This window comes from Aedes aegypti, chromosome 1 (assembly GCF_002204515.2).
Source record: "Aedes aegypti strain LVP_AGWG chromosome 1, AaegL5.0 Primary Assembly, whole genome shotgun sequence".
Taxonomy (NCBI): domain Eukaryota; kingdom Metazoa; phylum Arthropoda; class Insecta; order Diptera; family Culicidae; genus Aedes; species Aedes aegypti.
The window spans coordinates 146,403,132-146,430,656 of NC_035107.1; the positions used below are offsets into that span (position 1 = coordinate 146,403,132).

Genomic DNA, 27,525 nt, shown 5'->3' on the forward strand with positions numbered 1-27,525 from the left:
TAAAATTGGTGACACGTCAAATTCGCCGAGGCTGGTTGGCTGGCGACGATTATAAATCGTCGCATTCGATAAGGTACAAAATTAACAATATAATGATCACATATGCGTAAAATTTGTGACTGAACTGTCAACATCGCCCCTTGACGGAAATCCTGGCTTATATATGAAGATGTTTGCAGCATGCAATACAGATGATAAGAATGCATTGTGAAGGTAAGTCAATTTCAGGCAAATTTTAAGAGAACAAGACATGCATTCAGCTAACCAACGGTGAGTAACAACTGTAACGGTTTTCTATCACACTCTAACATAATAACTCTAGCTAACATTCATAATTGACTAGCATCCATAATTGGCACAACCCAAAACAAACCAAATAAACACATAAAGATTAGAACAAATATAAAGCCGCAAAATCCAACACTTACGAATAAAGTCGTTTTTCTTCGTTACCAGTTTATGATATATTCATCCTTTCCGAATGTTCCATTTCAAAAGTTCTCTCCCACAAATGTTCGGCCTGTCAATACTGTTTGTTCTTCTCTTTTCTCTCTTCCTCTCTTTCTGATTTTCTTCCAGGAACTAAATACAGACCACAATTCAAAAAAACAATTTTGATGTAGCTCATAACAAATCCGAAGGTTTGAGTCTCAATAACAATAGCAACAATAATAATCTGTCATCCACAATGTCATCGTCCTATAGAAATGGTAGCAACAGTAGAACAGATGCATATCAGACTAGTTACGGAAACAGTAGCAATAGCAATAGTAATTTGATTAACAATAACTGTTCTAACCATGATAGCCGAAGCAATATCGAAAACCTGTACGAAAATGGCGAAGAAGTCTTAGATTTGGGCGATCTAGACCTGTCGCAGTTGCGATTATCAAAGAAAGACCTAGAGGCGCTTTCCAGTATCACGCCATCGTTGTCGCAACGTGTACAGGAGCAACTCTTAGCCCAGCTTCCTCCACAACAAGCCAAAAAGCTTTCCAGAACCTTGTCAATGCAAAATGGAAACAATATATCCAATCCCTACTCAAGCACAACTAAAGTATATAAACGCAGCTCAAGCAGTAGTGCAGGCCGTACCGTAGACGACTCTAGAGACAGTATTACACCTACGAACGACATGTTCGACAATGATGTGTACCTCCAGAAGATATCGTCGAAGAAGCTAGACCGGAGCTCACGCAGTTCCAGCAACTCAAGAGATATCGCATCACCACCTCCACTTCCACCACCTAATTTCAATGACGATTATGGAACATCTTCATCATCTCGTTTTCCCTACGCAAACGAGAATCATGAACGATTCCGATCATACGAGAAGTACACACCCTACCTAACGAACTCCCACAACGATTCAGAACACGAACGAAGCAAATCTCTTGAATACGACAAGAAGTTCAGTTGCTATGAATCGCTCCCTCCACGCACATCTTGCCTTAGCCCTACAAACGAAAGCTATGGTAGACCGCCAAGCGGTTGTATTTCTCCCCCACCCATATCCACGTCGTCCGGATATTCCAGCCAACGTTCGACACGACGAATCTCCAGGTTCCTGCGTCCGGACTTTTTTGATCCACCAAAAGAATCCAGTGACCAGGAGAAGCTGAAAAGAGAGCAAGAAACCCAAAACATTTTAAGAGAAATACGGGGAAAAAGCCGTGAGCGAAGTGTAGATCGTAGCTTTAGTTCAGAATACACGGATAAAAGTTCTGATCGCTTGAACTACTTTATTCAGAAATATCAAAAAGACAATAGCACAGAGAGTAGCAATCTATACAGATATAATAGTAGCGAACGAAACGAAGTGTTAGTTCCACCAAGAGACAGTCATGATCAACGAAATCGAAGAAGTATATCCAGACCGAGAGAAGTTGTGGATTCCAATATTGCAGTACTAGATAAAATAACAGCAAGCAGTACATTCGCCGAAAAAATACTTGACGAACTTCACAACTTAGCAACATCGCAGAACATTAAAAACGTTATCGAGGAGGTTGCACCAAGGAAAAGTAGAAGCAAGGAGCTGATTCCAGACAGTGTAGTTGCGGAAGTTATCAAACGAGTAACCCCAGAGCGAAATGCAGTTACCAACTGTCTTGAGTGTAGCAGTAACAGCACCCCGAAACAACCAGAAGAAAACGATTCTACAAGCAACAATAATGCAGTTCCTGATGAACCACTAACTGAACCAGCTGTCACTACAAAAGTTGTAAAAGTGAAGAAGATAAAAATGAAACCAAAACTAGACGCCGATGGTAATCCTGTGACAGTAACGGTGAGAAGAATCAAAAAAGTAGTCAAGTCAAGTGCTGAAGGTACTCCAGCAGTAACTCCCGTAGAAGAAACTGTCGCAGATGACAAAAGCCTAACTGAAAAGCCACGAGTTGTGAAGAAAGAATCCAAATTGGTAAGGCCGAAATCTTACCCATCCAAAGATCCGGAACCATTGAAGTTGAAGGCCGTTGAATCTTCATCTTCAAAGCTTTCCACGACTCCACTGAATGAATCCGAACCATCATCTTGCAGCACTTCATCTAACGCAACCCCGAATGCAGCAACGGTCAGTAAGTTAGTTCGACCGAAAAGTTTTCCATCATCAAAATTAACCCCGCCAAAAGACACGAAGGTTGTGAAAACTTCAATCGAAGCTCAGCCACTTAACGTAATTCCAGAAAATCCTGAAAACAAAAAGATCATGAATGAAGCCACATCTTCACAAGTAGTATGTAAGGAAAAAACGCCCCCAAAAACAGCCACTGTCAACGGAACAGCCACTAATGAAGGCACAGTGACACCAGCAGTAACCCCAGGAACAACTAAGAAAGTGCGCAAAGTAATACGCATTGTGAAGAAATCAGCGGCATCGAAAAGTGATTCGTCCACCAAAAGTAGCAGTGAGGAGAAAACCGCCAAAGAATCAACCACAAGCACAAAAGTAATTGATGAAGTGAAAGAATCGAAAGAAGTCAAAGAGAAACGAGTTGAAATAATAACCCCGGAGCCGATTAAAAAAATTCCCAAAGAAAAATCCAAATCTCCAGAGAAGAAAATCAAACAAGGATTCCTCGCTACCATTGGTCAAAAGTTTGAAAAATTCCGGGAGTCTAGTAAAATGTCGAAAGATAAGAAAACAGAAGGTAAAGTAGCAGACAAGGAGGCAGAGAAAACAATCCAGGAAGATAGTGATCGAGCAATGGATACGCTGAAAAAAGAGAAAAAGAAAAGCCGCAGTGTAACAAACGCGACATCATTACCGGATGATGCACCAGTAAGTGAGGAGAAGAATGCGCGAAAATCTAGGATAGATAAAGTCATTAGGAATCTACGTGAGATGTCGGTGCCACGATCGTCGGGGCTGACAGAGTCCACCCTTATCAAGCGAGCCGTCAGCGTTGAAGAAATGCCCGGGACTTTCAACAAGTGCAGCGTGAACAAGGTACTAGGTTTTTTTAAGAAGATTGAAAAAGACACCAAAAATAATCGAGTTCTCAATACAAAGTCATCTAGTCACATCAGCACGATGGATACTACCGAAACTCTTAGTGCGTTGGAAACAGTCATTGCACAACGGGATAGTCAAATGACACCATCGGAGGAACAAGGAAAGGAAAGGCCCAAGTCAGGAAGCTTTGTTAGCAAAATTCGCAAACCATACATTGGAGCACGAAGTGATACTGTGCTCACCATGACGGAGCAAGAGTGTAAGTCCAATGGAACGGTACCGGACAAACAAAACGGTGACCACCAAACTCACATCCCGGTTAAGTATAGTTGTCCTGACTGTAATAAAGAAGGTTCTAACAAAGATGTATCGAAAAGGCATTCCTCCGCTTTGACTGATGCGGCGAACCACTCGCAGGACGAGAAAGAACGCGTCAGGAACAGCCGCCGAGCACTGACACTGGACTTGAGCAAGCTCGGTGAAAGTCGTCATGTTCAAAGCAATAACAACAATTACAGCTATCCACCCCCATTACCTAGTGAAATTATGCAAAACAGCAACCACGTTACCACCTCAAACAACAACACAATGAATATGAACATGCTTACACCATCATACGACAGCATCACCAATTACTCTTCGGGTTCGAGAAGTAGTCCTTACGACGATTGCAACTCCTCCAGCACATTCATGTCTCCATCAGAAGAACACGAACTCTACTTTGATAACTGGTCGATCTGCTCAGATGACCACAACAACATGCTTAGCGCTTCGCCATCCACATCGCGACTGTCGAGGCTAACCTATGTGAACTCTGTCTCTCCGGTAGATAACGATTCCGAGAGTGTAATTGAACGGATTCGTCGGAAAAGTTTCTACACCCGATTCAATGAACAAAAGCCTCGAAGAGTAAGCTCAATCCTAGCGCCGAGCAGCTCTAAGGAGTACTATCGCGATCAGTCTCTTTCCAGAGGTGGACCATCGTCCACTCGTTTGAAGGAGTATGGTAAGTCATCATCGTCTTCGGTAGCGAGCGCTTTGACTAGTGTCGATCGCCCCAAAAACAGCTACGATTATTACCGCTCACTTACCAGGACACCGAGTTCCTCCAAGAACAAGTATGCGGATTCAACCGACGAGTATTCCAAATCTTCGTTAAACAACAGTGACTACTATCATCACCATCACCACCATCACCATTACCATCTTCCTTTGTCTAACTCGTCACGGAAACTCAATTTCTCCAGTAACGATTCTTCCGATAACCTTAATTATAACACTGTCGGCAAATCCTCATTAAGAAGTACATACTACGAAACCTCGTCACCACCGTACTACAACACATACAATCCTCGACGGCGATCCTCGTTTACCAGCAATAGCACAACAGCTAATCTAACCTCGTCCTCTTCATCGATAGCATTAGACACTGCCAACACAGGAAAAGAAACGCGTGACACCGTGCCAAAGTCTACTGCGACGGCAGCGATGACAGCTGGGCAATCCACTGGAACGGGTACCAACTCCTCGTCTTCTACGACGATTTCCGCGACGGATGGCCTGCCTAGCCAGGGAAGTAGTTCGCGAAAGCTACGCCCGTACGACAGCCGGAGCATTTCGATGTTGAATTCCTCCTCCATCAAAGAGTCGCGATATGGCGGTTACGACAGTGCAGGGATTATCAGGTAAGATTATTTCGGATTCAATCTTTGTTTGATGACTGTATTATGCTCTCGCAATCAATTCATTCCTCAGTGTACAAGTGCGTGTGTTCTTAGATTTTGCGTCAACTTCTAACTGTAACTTTCTGTAGACTTTGCTAACCCTGTAAAGATGTGATAATCTAACGTATCATCGAACTCCTGTTCAATGTGAGACCATATACAAGAATCGTAGAGCTTGTGAACTTATTATACCGTAATTTTGTGGCAAATTGATCACTGGGGTATATATTTGGAACCAAATTAAATTGTTTTTCAAAAAGGTTAGTTTGCTTCAAAATATTTACAAGGTGCTACTTATATTGTTGTACTAAAGACTACGCTGATGTATAACTCTCCCGATACTCCCTGAACTGTGTCGCAAGGTCGTCAATCTACGGGGTAATCAGAAGAGCTTGGCAAACTAAGTATGAGCTCTAGGAATATCAACATTTTTCAACATCTATTTATCTGTATTGTATTCTGTATAGTGTGGGTGTGGGTTGGACATTCGTGTGGCGTGTACGCGGAGCATAAGAAACTCATCGTACTCACGGCTGCAACTACCGTTGACCCTTCTACATCGCGTTGGCCTACACGGCTGCTCCTGCACTACCAACTGGCAGCAGGGCTGCTCGGGGTTGGTGAGATGGCGGATCTTGCTTCCATCTTGTTTACCACACACGTGTGCTTGAATCGTACTCCCAACATTTGGCGACGAGGATGGGATTTTAAGCCGAAAACAGTGGAAAAGAGTTATAAAAACATTTCCGGAATTGTGTGGCAGGATAGCAGGGTGAAAATTTCAACTGCCGAAATTGTTGGATTCAGGCAGTCAGAACGTAGCGGCGTGACAGATATTGTTGAAGAGGCTCGGATTTTGGAGACGGTTCGACGCAATCGAGAACAAATGGTGACATGCACGGTTCCTGCGGGAAAAGAAGGCCTAAACCAAGTAAGACAAAGCAACAAAAAGGAGGTGTGCTTCCGTTGCAGCCAAAAAGGGCACTTCGCGAATGACAAGACCTGCCCGGCTCACGGAAAGGAGTGTGATAAATGCAAGCTGATTGGTCATTTCCGCAAAATGTGTAAAACTAAGTCTGGAAAGAAGAAAACCACATCGAAATGCAAGCAAGTACTACAAGTGGCTTCTTGTGGCAGCAGCGATGATTCGGAACCGGATGACTGCGAATCGGATGATGACGGATGTGGCAGCGATATTCAGCAAGTATGTGCGGTTGGATCTGATCATGAAATGGTGACATGCTACACGGACGGCGTGGAAATGGTAATTAGTATCATTTCAAACATAACATTCATTTCTTATATCTAGGTGTTCTGTGTTATTAGACAACACTATCTTCCTAATTTGGTAAAACAAATTTAAGATTTTATTAACATTTTGTTAACAACATATTACATTTCAGTTGCCGTAGCAGTTCAGTTTTTTTACAGGTGAGTTGATTTTACCTGCTTATAAGAGAAAAAAAACGTTTTTAATATACTTAACCTAAACATATAACGCATTAATCGTGGCAATAGAAGATTGTAACGATTTTTGCCTGGAATTATTTATTATTTTATTTGACATTTGTTCCAATGTTTCAACATTGGATATTCTATGTAACTCATTGGTACTATACCAGGGAGGAAGTCTCAGAATCATTTTCAAAATTTTATTTTGAATTCTCTGCAGAGCTTTCTTCCTGGTATTACAACAGCTAGTCCATATTGGTACAGCATACAACATGGCTGGCCTGAAAATTTGTTTGAATATCAAAAGCTTGTTCTTAAGACAAAGTTTTGATTTTCTATTAATAAGGGGATAAAGACATTTTACATATTTATTACATTTGGCTTGAATGCCCTCAATGTGATTTTTGAAAGTTAAATTCTTATCTAGCATGAGCCCTAGATACTTAACTTCATCTGACCAATTTATTGGAACCCCTCTCATCGTGACAACATGTCTACTTGAAGGTTTCAAATAAAGAGCTTTTGGTTTATGTGGGAATATTATTAGTTGAGTTTTGGAAGCATTAGGAGAAATCTTCCATTTTTGCAAGTATGAAGAAAAAATATCCAAACTTTTTTGCAATCGACTACAGATGACACGCAGGCTTCGTCCTTTGGCGGAGAGGCCTGTGTCATCCGCAAATAAAGATTTTTGACATCCCTGAGGTAACTCAGGTAAGTCAGATGTGAAAATATTGTATAATATTGGTCCCAAAATGCTGCCTTGAGGAACACCAGCTCTTACAGGAAGTCTTTCAGATCTGGAGTTCTGATAATTAACCTGAAGTGTACGATTTGACAGATAACTTTGAATTATTCTAACAATGTATGTTGGAAAATTAAAGTTTTTTAATTTTACAATCAAACCTTCATGCCAAACACTGTCGAATGCTTTTTCTATGTCTAGAAGAGCAAGACCAGTAGAATAGCCTTCAGATTTGTTGGAACGGATCAAATTTGTTACAAGTAAAAGTTGATGAGTGGTCGAATGTCCATGGCGGAATCCGAACTGTTCATTGGTAAAAATTGAATTTTCGTTGATGTGAGCCATCATTCTGTTCAAAATAACCTTTTCAAAAAGTTTACTGATGGAGGAAAGCAAACTGATTGGACGATAGCTAGAAGCTTCTGCAGGATTTTTGTCTGGTTTTAAAATTGGAACAACCTTAGCATTTTTCCATTTGTCAGGAAAATATGCTAATTGAAAACATTTGTTAAATATATCAACTAAAAATGATAAGCTACTTTCTGGAAGTTTCTTGATGAGGATGTAGAAAATTCCATCATCGCCAGGAGCTTTCATGTTTTTGAATTTTTTAATAATAGTTCTCACTTCTTCCAAATCAGTCTCCCAGGCATTTTCGAAAACGTTCTCTTGATTGAGAATATTTTCGAACTCCTGAGTAACTTCATTTTCAATTGGACTAGTAAGTCCTAAATTAAAATTGTGCGCACTTTCAAACTGCATAGCTAGTTTTTGAGCTTTTTCGCAATTAGTTAGTAATAATTTGTTTTCCTCTTTCAATGCCGGTATTGGCTTCTGAGGTTTTTTCAAGATTTTAGATAATTTCCAAAAAGGCTTAGAGCCTGGGTCCAATTGAGAAATTTTTTGTTTCTTAATTGAGTAAAACGTTTCTTGATTTCTTTCTGCAAATCCTGCCATATAATTTTCATAGCAGGATCGCGAGTGCGTTGAAATTGCCTTCTCCTCACGTTTTTAAGACGGATCAAGAGTTTAAGATCATCGTCTATAATCACGGATTCAAATTTTACTTCACATTTTGGAATTGCAATGTTCCGGGCTTCAACGATGGAATTTGTTAAAGTTTCAAGAGCATTGTCAATATCAAGTTTAGTTTCTAAAGAAATGTTAACATCAAGATTAGAGTCAACATACGTTTCATATATATTCCAGTCGGCTCGTAAATAATTGAAAGTGGAGCTGATTGGATTGAGAATCGCTTCTTGGGATATTTGAAATGTAACAGGGACATGATCAGAATCAAAATCAGCATGAGTAACTAATTGGCTACAAAGATGACTAGAGTCGGTTAAGACCAAATCAATCGTAGATGGATTTCTAGAAGAGGAAAAACATGTAGGACTATCAGGGTATTGAATTGAGAAATATCATGAAGAGCACTCATCAAATAAAATTCTGCCGTTGGAATTACTTTGAGAATTATTCCATGACCGATGTTTGGCATTAAAGTCACCAATGACAAAAAATTTTGACTTATTGTGAGTCAATTTTCGCAAGTCAGTTTGGAGCAAATTAACTTGCTGTCCAGAGCATTGAAAAGGCAAATAGGCAGCTATGAAAGTATATTTACCAAACTGTGTTTCAACAGAAACACCTAAAGTTTCAAAAACTTTAGTTTCAAATGACGAAAACAGTTGATGTTTTATACGCCTATGAATGATGATTGCAACTCCCCCACATGCCCCATCAAGTCGATCATTACGATAAACAAAAAAGTTAGGATCTCTTTTGAGTTTAGATCCAGGTTTTAAATACGTTTCGGTAATAACTGCTATATGCACGTTATTAACCGTAAGAAAATTAAACAACTCGTCCTCTTTACCATTCAGAGAACGAACATTCCAATTTAAAATATTTAAATTATTATTTGGATCCATTAGAAAAACGTAATTCAATAACAATTTGGTTTGTAAATTTTACACCTACTTGGACTGCTTCAGTCATAGTGGTGGCTTTGAACATTGCATCAATCATTAGATTCAATTGTTCAGTTAGAAAATTAAAATCAGAGGCAGACATGTCATGTGATTTCCCATTAGAATTTCCGGACGAAGAAGCGGAGTTACCTGTGGCGGTAGGGTTTTTTTCCATTTGATTTGTTATACAACAATCTCGAATCTAGGATGACTCGGCCAGATGGGCCTTGTCACCGGGGTACCCCTGACTTCTGGTCACGGCCACGGAAGTCGTCTGGGGCGGGTAACAACCACCTCTTTTCCCAGGGTCGGCTCTTCGCTGTGGTACTGATCAGTGCCCAAAGTAAAACAACACCACTTTATCACTTTAATTAGGTTTTTATTACACTTACTGTGTGGCGTGTATGGTGTAGTGTGAGTTGCTGGCCAGCTTACGGGGTACTCGGGCGATGCGGATGGGTGGGCTCTCGAGGATGAACGGGTGGCGTGGTGTCTCCCAACAAGATGGCCGCCGGTTGGCGTGCCTCCTACTTGTAGATGGACCCGGGGAGGGCCTACGGCGGAGTGCCTGGAAATCCGGCTTGGATTTTCCCTGGGCTCAAGCTAAGAAGCAACAATGGGTCCTATTGTGGCACGAATGGGAGGTCTTAGGGCTGGGTCTGACTAATGGCGTTTGAATATCTTCCATACCTGACTTCGCTGGTAATTTATCACCGAATTCTTTTTAACGAACGATTATCCTCCACGATAAATATCACAATTTATCTATATAAGGCACTTTAGTGACTAACTGAATTTTAACTGAATAGTTCTTTACACTTTGGTGGTTCAAGTTGGAAAGAACTATCTTATCCTTCAGACCCCTTAGCTAACCTCTAAGCCCCTCCCCCCCTCTTCTGAGCCACCCACTTATCCACCACCCTTCTCCTTGATCCATTCCAAACTTCCAATGCCCACCTTATCCTTCTGTCATCCCGTGATATATATTGTCAAGTTGTTTGTGTAGTATGTATAGTGTGCTAACAATAATTCCTGACATTCAATTTGGCGGTTGATTGATTGGGAGTGGCTTACCTATAGTATATAATTCAAAAAGTAAACTGTTATACACATATTGTTCTACAAATTCATGCCGAACTCTAGTATGGCATACCTCTCTTATCTCCTAGTTTATTACTCACTAGCTCTGGATTGGAATTATAGGGTAAACGTACCAGAATGGTAACAGATTTGAAACAAGTAGAATGGGTACCCATGGATCGAACAGGGGAGGAGTTTGAATTTCCTGCTACGATATCGGCGAAGGATTTACCGTGGGTAGATACATTCGAAATTGAAAGATTCGAACGGCTACCCGACGGATTAAAATTTGTTTGTGAATGAGCATGATTATGATCTTCCTGATGGGTATGATTCATGATCAAGCGATCGTTAACTGAAAAATGAGCATTGTTCGATACTCTACCAGGCAAATTCCGGAAACGACCGTTATCGTAACGGATATTATCTTTCATCTTCCTGGCACGAGCCTCAATGACCCTTTTGCGTGAAGGACAATTCCAAAAATTGGACTTATGGTTAGCTCCACAATTACAGCATATGAATTTGGTGGTATCTTCCTTCACTGGACAAACGTCCTTAGCGTGAGAAGAACCTCCGCAAATCATGCATTTAGCATCCATGTGACAATTTTTTGTACCATGACCCCACTTTTGGCACCGACGGCACTGAGTGGGGTTCTGGTAATTTCCTCCAGGTTTCTGGAAATGTTCCCATGTCACACGGATATCAAACAAAAGTTTAGCTTTTTCTAAAGCTTTAATATTATTTAGTTCTTTTTTGTTAAAGTGAACTAAATAAAATTCTTGAGACAGCCCTTTCCGAACAATGCCAGATTGGGTTCTCTTTTTCATAATGATTACTTGGGCTGGGGAAAATCCAAGTAAATCATTTATTCCATTTTTGATCTCTTCAGGTGATTTATAGTCACTTGAGAGACCTTTCAAGACAACTTTGAACAAACGTTCAGTTTTGTCGTCATAAGTAAAAAATTTGTGCTTCTTCTCTTCAAGATGTCTGAGAAGAAGTTCACGATCTTTAAGAGTTTCCGGCAAAACGCGACAGTCTCCTTTCTTTGCGATTTGGAAGGAAACCTTGATTCCCCTAATGGAGTTCAAGATCTCCTGCCTAAATCCCCCAAATTCGGAACAACTGACCACGATAGGCGGCACTCTTTGCTTCCTCACTTGAATCAAAGAGCCTGGGCTAGAGGTTGCTTCGATTTGGTGTTCGGAAAATTTGTCTAGAGCATCGAACTGATTACTCATTTCGATACAATTATTCATTTCACCCTTGGAAGAAAGTTCGCATTCCGGGGAAGCGTCCTTTCTTCCATTCTTGCCACGTGTAGTGACAGTTTTAAAACCCACTTTTTTGGAAGGAAGTAGTGAATTCAGAGATTCACCCTTCCTTTTGTTTGTTGTTGATACCATGTTTAGTTAATAAACGAAAGAAGACGTGACCTTCGAGAGGTTTTTTCCCAAGACGGTGTCCAAGAAGGATTACCACCGCTAGCTTTCGCCAACGGGTCCATCGAAAAATCGAAGGCACGGGTCCAAACAAGGATCGTAAAGGGATCAATAGTAGAAAAAATAGTACTGAAAAGTACTGTTTAAGTAGCACTGAAAAGTACCGTTTTTAATTTTAGCATTGAAAAGTACTGTTTTTGTAGCACTGAAAAGTACTGTTTTATTGCTTTAGGTAGTTTTTAAGAAAACTTCCAAGAGCAGAGAGAATTCGTGTACGCACAGCACGAAGGTACGATGCGCACTGAATAAAGCAATCGTTCCGGAGCGTCATCCACTGCCAACCTTTGATGAAATTATGCCGCATCTCGAAGGATGTCGATTTTTCAGTAAAATTGACTTAACAAAGGCGTTCTATTAAATCAAATTGGCTACTTCTTCCAGAGAGATTACCACTTTTGTCACACCAAACGCCTACTATAGATATAAAAGATTGATGTTTGGAATGAATTGTTCCGCGGAAGTGTTTCAAAGAGAAATTGAGCGCGTGCTGCGAGGACTAAAAGGGACTTAAGTGTTCATCAATGATGTTTTGGTTTTCGCCCAAACCAAAGAGGAACACGACGTTAGAGTGAAGGCAGTACTGGAGATTGGAACAAAATGGCTTGACGGTAAACCTGGATAAGTGCCAAATCGGAGAAACTTCTGTTGTCTTCATGGGGCACACTCTGTCAGAAAAGGGAATTCTACCTGTAAATGACAAGGTTAACGCAATTCAACACACCTAATATAGAATGCCGAATCTCGGCTTATTTTAACCGAGATCCGCACAGCCGAGAAGTCGGCAAACAAATTTCCTGGGATCTCAGTAAATAAAAGCCGAGAATCAGTAAATCGTGCTTTGTTGCTAAGCAACAAGGCAAATTGTTAGCTGAGTCTCGGTTAAAATCGGGAAACCGAGATTCGCACAGCCGAGGTCGTGAAAAAAATCTAAGTGTGAACGCTTCAGGAGTCCGACGAATACGAAGGAACTGCGTAATTTCATGGGATTGGTGATTGATTCCCAATCTTTCTACGATATCCGCACCGCTGAGAAACATGCTGCATAAGGGTGCAAAATTTCAGTGGACGAACGCAGAAAAACGATCTTTCTTCAAGATTAAAGAAGCCATGTCGAAGCCGCAGCACCTAGCGTACTACAGTGTGCACAACCCGACCTCGCTTGTCACCGATGCCAGTGATCACGGCTTTAGACCGATTAGTTATGCCAGCAAGAGCTTGACGAAAACGGAACAAAAGTATTCAACATTGGATAAGGAAGCGCTTGCAGTAGTCTGGGCCACGGAACGTTTTCAGATGTATCTGAAAGGACTTGAGTTTTCCATTTTGACCGGTCATAAATCGTTGGTCGGTATTTTCAACGAAACGTCTACACCGAACAAACGCCAAGAAAGCTAGGTTTTGCGAATGCAGGAGTATCGTTGCCACATTTCTCACGTCCCCGGAGAAATCAACATCGCAGATCCACTATCTCGACTTTCGGTTGCGCTTGGTTTGAAGACCTTCAATAAGGCCTCAGAAGACATCCTTTGCTCCATCGTAGAAGTGAACAGGCCTGCGGCTGTAAGTATGACCGAAATCATCCAAGCATCGGAAGAGGATTCCGATATACATGCATAGCATAGCATAGCATAGACTGACTGTACATGTCAATGGTTGCTACTCCGTGATTGATCGGAACTGGTAAGAATTGCACTACGATCCAAATGAATAAGGGATGGGAGTTTCCGCTTACTCTCGAAGTGCAATTTTAGCAGATCTAATATTATTGATCAATAAAGGCGCCAGCCAAGTCCTTACAGTCAGTTGGGATGGGGAAGGAATGTTAGGGTGTAGTGATTGTTGCTTCTAGAGACCGAGAATACCTCTGCATCTCCACAATCACCACGGGAAGGGTGTTTATTAGTGAGGGAGGAAAAGATCTGGGAGTCACCTCTGGTCGGTGATGCGATCCATGGACAAGGGGGAAATATACGACTTGTATTTAAAGCTAGTTTTGTATTTTTGTCTCGAGAAGTTTTTGGAAAAAATACGTCAACATCTATAATGTCGAATAATTCAAAAGACGTTTTTATTAATGACGAAAACTGAAAATTGCATGTATATATTTTAACTTATATGAAACAGGAATAATGCCGACACTTGTAGTGACGAACCATACATAGTTTGTTTGAAAATTACATATGAGTATTACTGTGCATTTTGTCTCGATATGGTAGAAGTTTTAGAAAATACGTCAACATTCACAATGTCGAACAATTCAAAAGATAATTTTTAATAATGTCAAAAAGAGAAAAATATATGTACAGTGCTGTTCTGAATAATAGCAGCGCATGTCGATTTTCATACAAAATGTTCAACTTTGACATGCTGTAGTTTTGTTCCCTTTCAAGCAATCGAGTTGAAATTTTCTCCACAGAACTACAAATATGCCCAATTTTGTAAACACAAAATTTCAAAATTTTCTAAGCCCCTGCCGGAAAGTGAGATACTAGGTGAAATTGTTCGAAAAAATAGCAGTTTTAAAAATTTGAATTTCGGCTTGACATTATAGTATATCACTTACCATTGGAACAATCTCCTCCTACTTATCAAACCTACACCTAAACCGAAAATGTTTAAAATATTTGTAGAAGAAAAATTTTAAAATGAAAAACTGCTATTTTTTCGAAAAATTTCACCTAGTATCTCACTTTTCGGAAGGGGCTCAGAAAAAACTGAAATTTTGGTGTTACAAAATTGATCATATTTGTAGTTCTGTGGAGAAAATTTCAACTCGTTTGCCCGAAAGGGCACAAAACTACAGCATGTCAAAGTTGAGCATTTTGTATGAAAATCGACATGCGCTGCTATTATTCAGAACAGCACTGTATATTGAAATTGTATAAGAAAATAGCATAATGCCGACACTTATAGTGATAAACCATACAAAGTTTGTTTTAATATTACATAAAAGTTACGCTTTCAAGAAAAAATGTGTTATCATAAGCATGAAACGAACTCACCAGTTGGTAATCCATTCTCGACTGAACACAAAACTGACACTGACAGCAAAACTTCTTGGCGTCCCGAAAACAAACCGTCTTGCTTGGGCCTTCCCAAATACGTACCCAGCAAGACGCTCCAAAACAGGGGGAAAAAAAATCTCCGGCAACGAAAACACGCGCGAATCCGTCAGCAAAACCAATCGGACGACGCAAAACCGAACTGTCCTGCTTGGGCTTCACAAAGCACCCGGAAGAGGATTCCGATATACAGAACATAAAAAGAGCGAAAAAAGAAGTATGCACCGTTCAAGTCAGAATTGGTTTTCGCAAAGGAGGTGCTAGGGCTCATTCACAAATGTTATAACGCTAAAGGGGGTGGGTGGGTGTCCTCAAGATGTTACGGCTCATACACAATTTGTAGAAAGTTCATACAAAAAGCGTTACGAGGGGGTGGGAAGGTGTCGAAAATGGCCATTTTCGGCGTTAAGAAATAAATGAATGAACCCCTACTTAGGAACGTTCGCATTGCTGTGCCCACGAAGCTTCGAAAGACGGTGATTTCGCTGAGTCACATTGGACATCCAGGACGAGAAAAAATGAAGCGGCGACTTCGTACCATCGGTGGCCATCAATCGATGCAGATGCGGAGAAATTCTGCAAGGAATGTATTGAATGCCAATTTGTAGCACCTTTCGACAAGCCGGAGCCACTGCGTATTAGGGAACTTCCGATGGCTCCATGGGTCCATCTGTCCGGAGATATCCTAGGACCGCTTCCCACCGGATACTACTTATTCGTCCTAGTTGATCTCTACAGTCGTTACGTCATCGTCGAACCAATGGTTCGTACTACCTCGAACGACGTGATTCGAGTTTTGAAAGGCGTCAGTCGATCCTGAAGGTACTCCGAATAAGCAATCAGCGTGATACGGATTGGAAGGAAGCTATTGAGGATTATGTCAACATGTATTCGCTGACTTCGCATTCTGTAACGAATGTCGCTCCGGCACAACTGATGTTCGGTCGAAGATTTCGTGATCTAATCCCGCACTTCCAAGCAAATATTGCCGACGATGGAGAGCTGCGTGACCGCGATCGTACTGTGAAATTCAAAACTGAGGAAAGTCGCGCCAGGAGAGTTGGATCTAAGGAGTTGACCGTGCGTATTGGAAATGAACTCGTATAGTCGACCGCCGAGAAAACAGCCTCGTACTGGAAACTCCGCATGGTAATGTAGTCTACAATTGATTGACGAAATAAATAAATAAATAAATGTCTACAAGCGCAACACTTCACACGTAAAATCTGCCAAGCAACATTCCAACCAAGATGATATGGGCAAAGCACCACAAGCTATCGAGAAGGCAAGACTCCAGCGTAACAGAGCTCCACCCAAAAGATTCGAGGACTACGCGTTGCACATTTGAAGCAGTTCTATGTAATGAGAAATAAGTTTTGTTAAATATTTTTGTAAGAGAAAAGGAGATGTGTTATGATTTGAATTGAATTTGGCAACACTGTTCTTGTTCGGTAATAAGCTATCTTGTTTACCACACACGTGTACTTTAATCGTACTCCCAACATATAAGACATTGATTTTGGATTTTGTTGAAATTTTCAGAACTTTTTGGGCTTCGTAGCCGTGCGATTAGCGGCGTCAGTCGTTCAGGCGTATTGCGCCACGAAGCGTGGGTTCGGTTCCCGCTCCAGTCGGTGGAAACTTTTTTGGTTTTTGGGTTGTTTTGCTCTTCGCTCTCTGACAACAATAGAAGAAGCAAATAAAATAGAGAGAGAAAAATAACTCAAAAATAAGTTTAAAAATACTCGAATATCTGAGGAGTGCGGTCTTGAACATTTTGGTCATTCAATTTGAACACAATTTTTTCTACCAGTGCTAATCGTTGTTTGTTTGCTTGTCTCGCAGGAAACCATTTTCAAGATGCACCCTTAAAATACTTCTCACAAAACTTCTGCAGTTTGATGCAAGCAATTAGTCCAATAAATCAGCTGAAATAATTGTTTCTGACCGCATATTAGCAAAAAATATATTTCACAACAGTGCTGAAAAACTTGCGTATCAATTAGACCAAACAAACGTTTTTTCAACAGTTGATAGTTTTCATGGAACATAAAATGTATTGCAATTTTTAGCGTGACGAAGTAATGGAGACACACTCCTAGGCATACTCGGATCATTTTTTATAACATTTTAGCTTGACAGCAGCCTGGCTGCTTGTTGATATCTAGTTTGCACCCCCCAGTGAAATATGTTATGTTTTTGTTTTCTCCGTGTAGGGGTGTTCGAATTCCTCCTACAGCAATTAAACCAATACATTTTTTTTGTTAACTGAATCTGCATGAGAATCGTGTCAAATCAGACCGAAAAAGTTGTTATTTGAAGTTTCTCAGATTCGAGTTGTTGAGCAAATGGCACTTCCTAGTTGGCTGTTTGGCTATGAATCAAACTTCTACCCAATAACATGTAGTTTTTGTTTTTCGACATGTATTCAATTGTGGAAGCCTAGTGCACATGTTTAGTTATAAAAAGAAATGTTTGACTGCATTTCGAATTTCTATAAATTAAAATACTTTGAAAACCAATAATCTTAGATCTATTTCCCATATTTCCGAATTTAAAGCGATGACATGTAGTTTTCTGGAGCACTTCCACCAGTTATTAACTGAGAGCTTTCTTTGCCAAAGTTGCCATTTTTGCATTCGTATATCGTGTGGCAGGTACGATGATACTCTATGCCCAAGGAAGTCAAGGAAATTTCCATTACGAAAAGATCCTGGACCGACCGGGAATCGAACCCAGACACCTTCAGCATGGCTTTGTAGCCGCGGACTCTAACCACTCGGCTAAGGAAAGCCCCACCTTGAAATGTATAAAGTTATGACAATTATGAGTGCCAAAAACTTTTCGGGGATTACGGTACTAGGAATTCTGTGAAATAAAATATTCTCATAACGAACATCTCCCGGTAAAAGGATATGCAATTTTCTCGATGTTAAAAATATGTAAAACAGTTTAGAATATTGTATCTAAACTTTGTTGGCAAAAATCTCACAAGAAATGAAGATTAACAGTGTTAGATTGTCTCCACTCTGTGCCCTAGCAAAAAGCTTAAAATGAGGCGGTTTTATTATCCATTTAGTGCTCTTAAAGATCTGTACAGGGGCATTTGTCGACTATTGTGACGGCCATTTTTGGATTTAGGGATGTTTCACCATGAATTAATCAAAATCAAACAAGAAAAAATGGTTTTCTGGCGTATGTCTTTCTGGCGAATAGTTTTTTGACGAATGGTTTTCTGGAAAATATCGTACAATCCAAATTATACTTCTGAGTCATTATCTATTGATTCTCAAGTTCCTACATTGAATTAAGCCAAAATGCATCATTTCTGTAGTAGAAAAGCTTTTTACGTTAGCTATGAAAAAACGAAGGGTGATTCGATTTTGACAATTCAGGTCTACCGATTTTATAGCTGGATCTTAGTAGGCTGAAATTTTAGGCTGTTGATTGAGCCGTCAACAATTTTCACTACGGTTTAGTTTGGTTTGAATTCTATTTTCTAAAAAGTATTTATCAAGTTGATTATTTCATTTAGTTTCTTTTAGGAATCCGAGGACTAAAGGTCCAAACGCAATGATAGCGGAACGGCATCGGAAAGCGGAACCGGTTCGCCAGCATAAATCACACCATCTCGACTGATCTGTCAACGAATGAAAGTGAACCAAGTCCGAGTCGACATGCAGGCTATAGTTCATGCTGGCGAACCGGTTCCGCTTTCCGTTGCCGTTTCGCTATCATTGCGTTTGGGGCTTAAGAAATAATCTGACGCCTGTAAAAAATCAATACGCCATACATACCTCATCATTACAAATAAATCAATGTGACAATACAAGCGTTCTCCGTATCACCAGTGGTGATTCACCACAGAGAACAGACATGGAGGCTCGAGCAAAATTTCATCTAAATCATGTGTAAAGCTCGAATCAGCGCCGCCAACGCAGACAGCCCGACATACAAACTCGTTTCGACAACACGATGTCACTAGTGAACATCGAAATGCATTAGCACACAAAGCAACGCTAGCGACAAGTGGCAGTTTTTGATATCGACCTAGCGACAAACCCAAACGCAATGATAGCGAAACGGCAACGTAAAGCGGAACCGGTTCGCCAGCATGAACTATAGTCTGCATGTCAACTTGGACTTGGTTCACTTTCATTCGTTGACAGATCAGTCGAGATGGTGTGATTTATGCTGGCGAACCGGTTCCGCTTTCCGTTGCCGTTCCGCTATCATTGCGTTTGGACCTAAAGTGTAAAAGGCGGCAAATATGTAGCGTTCTCAATAGAGCGCTGCATATGACGAGCCTAACCTCACTTATTTGACAGCTGCTGGTCCTGTTGTTTACGTTTCGGACTTTGTCGTTTTTTCCATCATTTTTTCATCTTCGCATTTCTATCACCAGCATGATGATGGTTACAATTTTCCACGGTGGGAAGATAGAATAATACGATCCGTGGGTATCTGCAGTGGATTTGACCTCTCATCGCAGCAAACTTTCACAAAATTAAGAATGATTCGAAAAAAGTACTAAGTCCAAACTGTAAACAACAGGACCAGTACCTGTCAAAATTGATGCGTGACGTCACAGTGCAGTGGAGTATGGACTTATAGATCGTTGCACGTTTGACCTAACCTCGAAACTCCATATAAAAAAATGTCAACATTTCCAGCAGTGAATGTCAACTCCATATAAAAAAAATCTAAACAATTCCAGCAGTGAGTGTCAAAGAGCAGGACAGTCAATTGAGCGTGATGAAAGAGGGACAGAGAAGGAGAACTTTTCGTGACGTCACCATGCACTCTTCTATCCACGCTCTTCTTTTATTGTCGATTTTCTTTTTCTTTTCCGCTCTAAATGAGGGCCGTGTTTACATAAAATGACATCCGGACCACCATCCAGTGAAGAAATGTTCACCAGATGAACATTGAGTGGATGAATGCGAGGCGAAAACGTTCATTTGTTGTAAACACGGCCCGGAGTTTGGAGACTAATACAGAAGACCCTTATATGCTGACTTTATTGTTGTTTTTTTATAAGTCCCTCCAACAAAGATAATGCTGATGAAGTTAGTCATAATGTTGTGTCCCGAACCCAGAGGCTTTGGACAAAAGCATAATTTTGCGAGCTTGCAGAATGGTATTACGGATCTATGTTTAATTTTGGGCAAGCTGATAAAGTCTATTGATTTTTTTCTCAAGTTCACCCTTTGAACCCCAGAGGAACTGTAAATTTATTTGCATGTTATAGATAACCGAACCAATAGATAAAATTTAGGATTGAATCGACAATCGCAAATTCTAACAATCTGAAAAATGATTATGCAAGGGACAATGCCGATAATTGACATAAAAAATTGGACGGTAATAAGAATATAACTTGCTATCTATAATTTTGGCCCGATCTTATTCTCTACACCCTTCAGAATCTTTTCACAATTGCCGTAATGTTGAACAGAGTTTAACGGTTTGCCTTCCAGCCAGAGGCATCTTTAAAATACTAATCATTAGGTTGATGGTTTGGTAAATGTTTGAGCATAAAGTGACTTCAATTTGGACCTCAGGTTACTATTGATTTCTGATCCTTGTAGTGATAAAATGTATAGAGAAAATATTATAAAATAAATATAAAATGTCCTATTTTGATTTCGTAAGACTACAATTTAAAAATTCTGACATGGAATTGTCAACAACAAAAATTTTCTTCATCACAAAGCTTGCTTCGATTAAACCATAAAAATTATAGTGTAAGCAAGCAAAGTCAAAAAGGGGTGATTCTAAATTTATGGCAAGCTAGCGTAAAAAGCTGGATATTTCTAATTATTGCAAGCTATGCCAAGCAGTAAAAATAAACAAGAATGAATTTAAACATTTTTGGGAGGCGAAGGCCTTGCACGCTAAAAATGGGGTAACCTACGTCATTGCATGAGAAGAGAAAATTTAGCATTTGCTGATTGAATGTTCTAAATCTAACTGACAATACAATTGGCAAGACGTAAGTCAGCCCACATATTGGGTTGAGTAACAGAAAAGGGAATATATGTACAGACAGCTCCTGTCCACGAACCGTCTTCTGGATATCACCTTCACAAAATACTATAAATCCAACCCATACAGAGACCACATAGAGTACTGTAGGAGATATACGTGCTTATTTATAAGTATATCTCCTACAAGTACGTCCTGATAAATATCTGAAGAAACTAGAATAAATTATTAGAAATTACCGCAAAATCTCCTTACAAATCAGACTGTCGGGTGACTAACTATTTCAAATGGAAGCCTTGTAGAAACAGTTTTCAGCGCAGTACAAAGCCACGAATATAACTTTTTCTGAACAAATTAGAATGAATGCCATAAACTCCCTGTTGATTAACTGCTGCCCATCAACCTAAAAAAAAAACGATAAGATTGAAACGGGCTGGAGAAAAAATCTATATTCTAAAACACAAGAAGAAGGTTTGACATTTCGTTGTCAACATAACTAATTTCCTTCACCATTAAGCTTGCTTTGATCAAGCCATAAAATTTATAGTGCATGCAAGAAATGTCATAAGGGGGTGATTCAAAATTTATGGCAGGCTAACGTAAAAAGCTGGATTTAGAACATAATCGAATGATTTGCAGTTGCAGAAAATTTCTGTACAGTAGTTTCTCAATTTTTTCACAGTTCGCTTTAATATCGCTTCACTATTTCACTCTCGATTTAAGCACGGTTTTCTGTTCGATTTTATCACGCCACAATAATTGTATGAAGTTCAACATAAGCAACCAACATGTATCTATTTGACCCATCTCTCACGTGCTTTTCATTTTATTCGCTCTATTTCTGCAACATAAACCTCAATTTTTTACGACAATTATGTGACAAAAATAACATTTTCAGTATATCACGCTTGGGTATATCACGCCTGTTTTTTAGGATCCGTGATATAATCGAGAAACTACTGTATAACGTTAAACACTAGAGGTATGCAACTCCCGTAAATCATTCGATTATGTTCTAATTATATTTAGTTTTATTACAGAAATGATTGATTTTTAATGTCTACCTTTGATTCCAAAAAAAGCAGTTCGCTAAGAGATTTGAGACCAAATACACGTTCTACTATAACTATTCTACCAAGCATACCCAACTCTTAAAAATTACATCAAATCAGTGATCGAAGAACAGATTGTTTGTAAACGTTACAAAAATGATAAAATTTAATCAATTTTTAAATTCCAAATATAAAGCCTCAGTTTTTCTCGATTCCAACGAAAATGGCTTTGTCATGAAGTGTCAAACAAAATTCAATAGCGTTCTAAACAAGGAAATTTTTCGATCAAACGATTTCATCTACCATGTAGAGCAGGAATGATGAAGTTTATATAAATAAACAACTTTGATCGTAAACTATCATAGATGTCTGGTTGTCTGGGAAGTATTGAAAATTATATTTTATGGAATACCCCAGCTTAGTATTGTGCAGCAATTTTCCCCTACTTGGGTTATTATAAGATAAGAAATACTGAAAACCATTAGATTGAACAATAAATGTGTACCCACCACTGTATGGTAAAAATGTCGTGCATGATAGAATGATAAGCATGTTGAGACGTGCATTACACCTACATATCATAATATATTTTATTGAAGATCATAAAAAAGGAAGCCAAAACTACGATCTTATATATGGTACTTGTGTTTTTGTGACATTCCGAGGGAATAGATTCTGCCTAAACTAATCTATAGAAAAATGTCTTCTTTCCTAAACCGTTGCTTCAACGCCAAACCCAAAACAGTGAAACCCGCTTCAGCCCCGTCCGATCCGTTCTATACAAGAACCATCTCCTTTGTTTGAAGCTTAAGAGCAGTTAACCGCAACGAAAGCCTATTCCCTTCCTCAATTCGACGACCTTATCACAGCCTAACGACAAGGTAATCACGCAGAATGCCCCGATAAGACCCATTTGCTCTTAGTCGCGTGAGTAATATCTACAATCTAAATTGCTTTACAACAGGGTCATCCATGAGCAGCTTCGCAAACCGAGCTATGCGCAAAATAATTCAGAGTTTATTCAACCTAATAAATATTTTTTCCGAATCCTTACAGAAATGGTCGTCTCAGAAACTCGTCAATACCTCGGAACCCCACCAACGTATGATCGTCAGTGAACAACGACTGCGATATGTATTACAATTTCTAGCGATTGAGCCCCGATTGAGAAGCAATTATTATATCTAGGCGTAAAAGAATGTTTTAATTGTATTCATAGGGATTAGCATTTTAATGTTAAAGTTAGTCAAGTTACTTTCCAACGCCAAAGGTGAAAGCAGAAGAACAATGAATGAAACCATCAAGCTTATGAAAGAGAGAGATGAATAAGACAGAATGGATTTTGTACATTTATTTTAATTGTAATCAAAAAAAGAACGAACCCCACTTTAGTGCTAAAAACTATTATGTCTGTATAGAGAAAGAAATATTTAGAATCAAATTTATTGAAGAACAAACAATCGTTGAAATAAATAAATTCTTAGTCATGGCAGAGTTATATGTGTATTACTTTCAAAAGAAATAATCCAATTTAGCGCGGATGTTATATTTAAGCTTGACCAGATGTGTCCCTCCGCGATAGAAAATATTAGATTGGTACAAAAACACAACTCTCTTTACATTGATTTCTTATTTCTGGATGTTTTGTGTTGTGCAACATTATCATCCTAATTTGGTAAATATAGCAGTGCGGTCTCTTCCCCTCATGTGTGTCAGAGATTTCCAACTACCGTTAAGTCACCAGTCACCGTGCGGCCTCCATTCACCGTACACATATGCAAATTCCTACAGAATATTCATACAATTTTCACAAATTATTCTTTTGTCAGCAAAATAAGATAAAACTGATGAAATTAAATAATTTTCGTCACAAAGCATTTCGAAAAACCTTGTTTATATAGTCAAAATCATGTGAATTCTGTTTGATGAAAAGATTTTTCAACGCTCTTAGTAGAAACGCCAAAAATTCTCTAATAAAGTGCTCAGAGAGAGAGAGAGAGAGAGAGAGAGAGAGAGAGAGAGAGAGAGAGAGAGAGAGAGAGAGAGAGAGAGAGAGAGAGAGAGAGAGAGAGAGAGAGAGAGAGAGAGAGAGAGAGAGAGAGAGAGAGAGAGAGAGAGAGAGAGAGAGAGAGAGAGAGAGAGAGAGAGAGAGAGAGAGAGAGAGAGAGAGAGAGAGAGAGAGAGAGAGAGAGAGAGAGAGAGAGAGAGAGAGAGAGAGAGAGAGAGAGAGAGAGAGAGAGAGAGAGAGAGAGAGAGAGAGAGAGAGAGAGAGAGAGAGAGAGAGAGAGAGAGAGAGAGAGAGAGAGAGAGAGAGAGAGGAGAGAGAGAGAGAGAGAGAGAGAGAGAGAGAGAGAGAGAGAGAGAGAGAGAGAGAGAGAGAGAGAGAGAGAGAGAGAGAGAGAGAGAGAGAGAGAGAGAGAGAGAGAGAGAGAGAGAGATTTCAATAGCCGTGATTATTAGATTTAAAGAAATATACCATTACAATTTGATTCGAATTTGGTGTTTTAAGTTATTTGTAACTTCTCAAGTGCTATAAGGCATTACGAAGCCAATTTCATCATGTAACCAAATTAGTTTTTATACAACAATGCTCTGAATAGTTTGGTGAAGCAATGAACGCATGATTTAGAATATTGCACATGTAATCCATGTTGTATATCGAAGCGCAAATTGAAGTCAAGAATACTTTCGGACTTGAGTTTTCGATTATGGATAGCAGGATGGGGAATACAATCAAATTAACGATGTAGGAAGCAGCGTTTCAAAATGAAAAAAAAACTATGTTTAGATTATCCGTTATTATTTTGTTTATTGGAATTTTAAATTGTAAAACTATGTCACCTATGAAGAGTTTGTTTAGCAAAGTAGGATTTATTTTCGTTTGTCTTCACTGGTTATAGCAGCGGGTGAGTTCTTACTTCACAGGCACAGTGTTTTCTAGTAACAAAAACTGGTAGTTAAGTCTTTTTTAAATTATTCCCCTCTGAATCCCATTACCCCGAATACCATGAACGTGAAGAGCATAACCTCGTTCCAGTTCTTAGAATGGTATTACTTCTAAATCCATTATCACGGGGCTATGTGTTGGGGTTATGGGGTAGAATCTTTTCAAGAGAGAAACTGACACTTATATTGAGCTGTTCGGTAATCCAATCCGCATGGTTATTAAATTAATTAACTCATTACGCGTGGTAAAGATGGACAAATTATGGGTGAAATTATGAAAAAAATCCACGTGCTCGGCTGGGATTTGAACCCAGGACTCTTGTATGCTAGACGAGCGCTTTACCAACTAAGCTACCGAGCCACTTGGTGACCCAATAACTGAGTTGGTTACAAGTTTAGAATTCAAATCCCTACAGACCACGCGGACCCCTTTCATAACCAATATCCATCCATCTCTTGTTCCTACACACGCGGAGCGAGCGAGTGCGATTTATTTAGTGTTGAAACTGTTTGCCTATCGTACCTACTACATCGCTTCCACAACAACTGTATTGTTGAAGAGTAAAGATGTGGGAAGGCTATCAACGTGTCGTTCTCACTCAAGTGACGACATGACTACTACAGAGAGGCAGTACACTCTAATATAAACTGACACTTATATTGAGCTGTTCGGTAATCCAATCCGCATGGTTATTAAATTAATTAACTCATTACGCGTGGTAAAGATGGACAAATTATGGGTGAAATTATGAAAAAAAAATCCACGTGCTCGGCTGGGATTTGAACCCAGGACTCTTGTATGCTAGACGAGCGCTTTACCAACTAAGCTACCGAGCCACTTGGTGACCCAATAACTGAGTTGGTTACAAGTTTAGAATTCAAATCCCTACAGACCACGCGGACCCCTTTCATAACCAATATCCATCCATCTCTTGTTCCTACACACGCGGAGCGAGCGAGTGCGATTTATTTAGTGTTGAAACTGTTTGCCTATCGTACCTACTACATCGCTTCCACAACAACTGTATTGTGGAAGAGTAAAGAATTCTAAACTTGTAACCAACTCAGTTATTGGGTCACCAAGTGGCTCGGTAGCTTAGTTGGTAAAGCGCTCGTCTAGCATACAAGAGTCCTGGGTTCAAATCCCAGCCGAGCACGTGGATTTTTTTCATAATTTCACCCATAATTTGTCCATCTTTACCACGCGTAATGAGTTAATTAATTTAATAACCATGCGGATTGGATTACCGAACAGCTCAATATAAGTGTCAGTTTATATTAGAGTGTACTGCCTCTCTGTAGTAGTCATGTCGTCACTTGAGTGAGAACGACACGTTGATAGCCTTCCCACATCTTTACTCTTCCACAATACAGTTGTTGTGGAAGCGATGTAGTAGGTACGATAGGCAAACAGTTTCAACACTAAATAAATCGCACTCGCTCGCTCCGCGTGTGTAGGAACAAGAGATGGATGGATATTGGTTATGAAAGGGGTCCGCGTGGTCTGTAGGGATTTGAATTCTAAACTTGTAACCAACTCAGTTATTGGGTCACCAAGTGGCTCGGTAGCTTAGTTGGTAAAGCGCTCGTCTAGCATACAAGAGTCCTGGGTTCAAATCCCAGCCGAACACGTGGATTTTTTTCATAATTTCACCCATAATTTGTCCATCTTTACCACGCGTAATGAGTTAATTAATTTTTCAAGAGAGGTTTGATTTGAGTTTCGATTTTTAAGGAAGACATGTAAAATTGAGCTCTGCAAGTATAACGATTATAAAACCAAAGAATCCAAACAGTACCGAATATTTATTACTTTTCTTGAAAGTATTTCAAGTATTGAGGCTTATTTTCACGAGTTAGCTTGAGAATGGGTCAATTGATTTATATAATTCTTTCACTATTGTATTTATCCAGGACTCTTACATGTTTGTGAGATCGTAAAGACCGGGAAAGGCGCAGGTAAAATTATAGATTTGTGTAAAATCTGAATGTTGTTATGTATGCTACAAATGATCACATAAATGTTGATAGTGCTCTAGAGTGCCATATGTTGGTCAATAGTGCATTTCTCAGCGATAGGAGTTTAAGTTCTTAGACAGTACAAAGTTAGCCAGAACAGCCAAGGGGCAGCTACCTAGTTGGGTTATAACAATATTTTATGACTAATAATAACATTACTCCGTAATGCCTTATATCGCTTGAGCCTATGAAAAATCAGTCAATTGTGAATTACTTTGACGGCATGTAAGTGCAATGTGGCATTGAAAATATTTGAACATGCTTAATTAATCTATTTAAAATTAGTGATTTTAATAGTTACACTTAAAAAGGGCGTAACTTAAAATTTAGACGATCATCTCATTCGAAACTGCGCTCAGAGGTTACAAATAACTAAAAACACCTATTTTGAACCAAATTTTGCTGGTTTATTTCTTCAGATAATTACGGATAATAAAAATCCGTTTAAATATCTCAGGTTTCCTTTGAAATTGTGGACTAATACAATCAAAAGGGCGTAACTTCAAAACGGGCCCTACG

The 27,525-nt window shown here is 39.6% G+C and overlaps 2 protein-coding genes across 8 annotated transcripts in view; both read left to right on the top strand.

Moving 5' to 3' along the window:
• Positions 1–1,972, top strand: part of LOC5576559 (serine/threonine-protein kinase MARK2) — a 154,005-nt gene extending 152,033 nt beyond the window's left edge. For all 3 annotated transcript variants that reach the window (XR_002501358.1, XM_021850196.1, XM_021850211.1), the window contains one exon: positions 580–1,972. Coding sequence is in view for 2 of the 3 variants with exons in the window: in XM_021850196.1 (XP_021705888.1) it covers positions 580–623 (44 nt within the window). In the remaining variant the exon portion in view is untranslated. The remainder of the gene's footprint in view (positions 1–579) is intronic.
• On the top strand, positions 659–23,535 carry LOC5576558 (general transcriptional corepressor trfA). Of its 5 annotated transcripts, none has more exons than XM_021850156.1 (3): positions 659–4,463; positions 4,878–5,142; positions 23,098–23,535. In XM_021850156.1, the coding sequence occupies exons 1-3, from the start codon at positions 689–691 to the stop codon at positions 23,147–23,149; spliced, it is 4,092 nt and encodes a 1,363-aa protein (XP_021705848.1). In that variant the 5' UTR covers positions 659–688; the 3' UTR covers positions 23,150–23,535. The 5 variants fall into 5 exon arrangements, with proteins under 5 accessions (XP_021705848.1, XP_021705854.1, XP_021705860.1 ...); XM_021850162.1 differs by having other exon boundaries at positions 659–3,716; positions 4,287–5,142; XM_021850168.1 differs by having other exon boundaries at positions 659–3,716.
• The last annotated feature ends 3,990 nt before the right edge of the window (positions 23,536–27,525 follow it).

Bases quoted from the DNA above. Each gene is read 5' to 3' on its own strand.
- LOC5576558 (XM_021850143.1), top strand. From the start codon at position 689: ATGTCATCGTCCTATAGAAATGGTAGCAACAGTAGAACAGATGCATAT. The intron at 5,143-23,097 runs GTAAGATTATTT...GAATCCTTACAG, and splicing joins GACAGTGCAGGGATTATCAG to AAATGGTCGTCTCAGAAACT.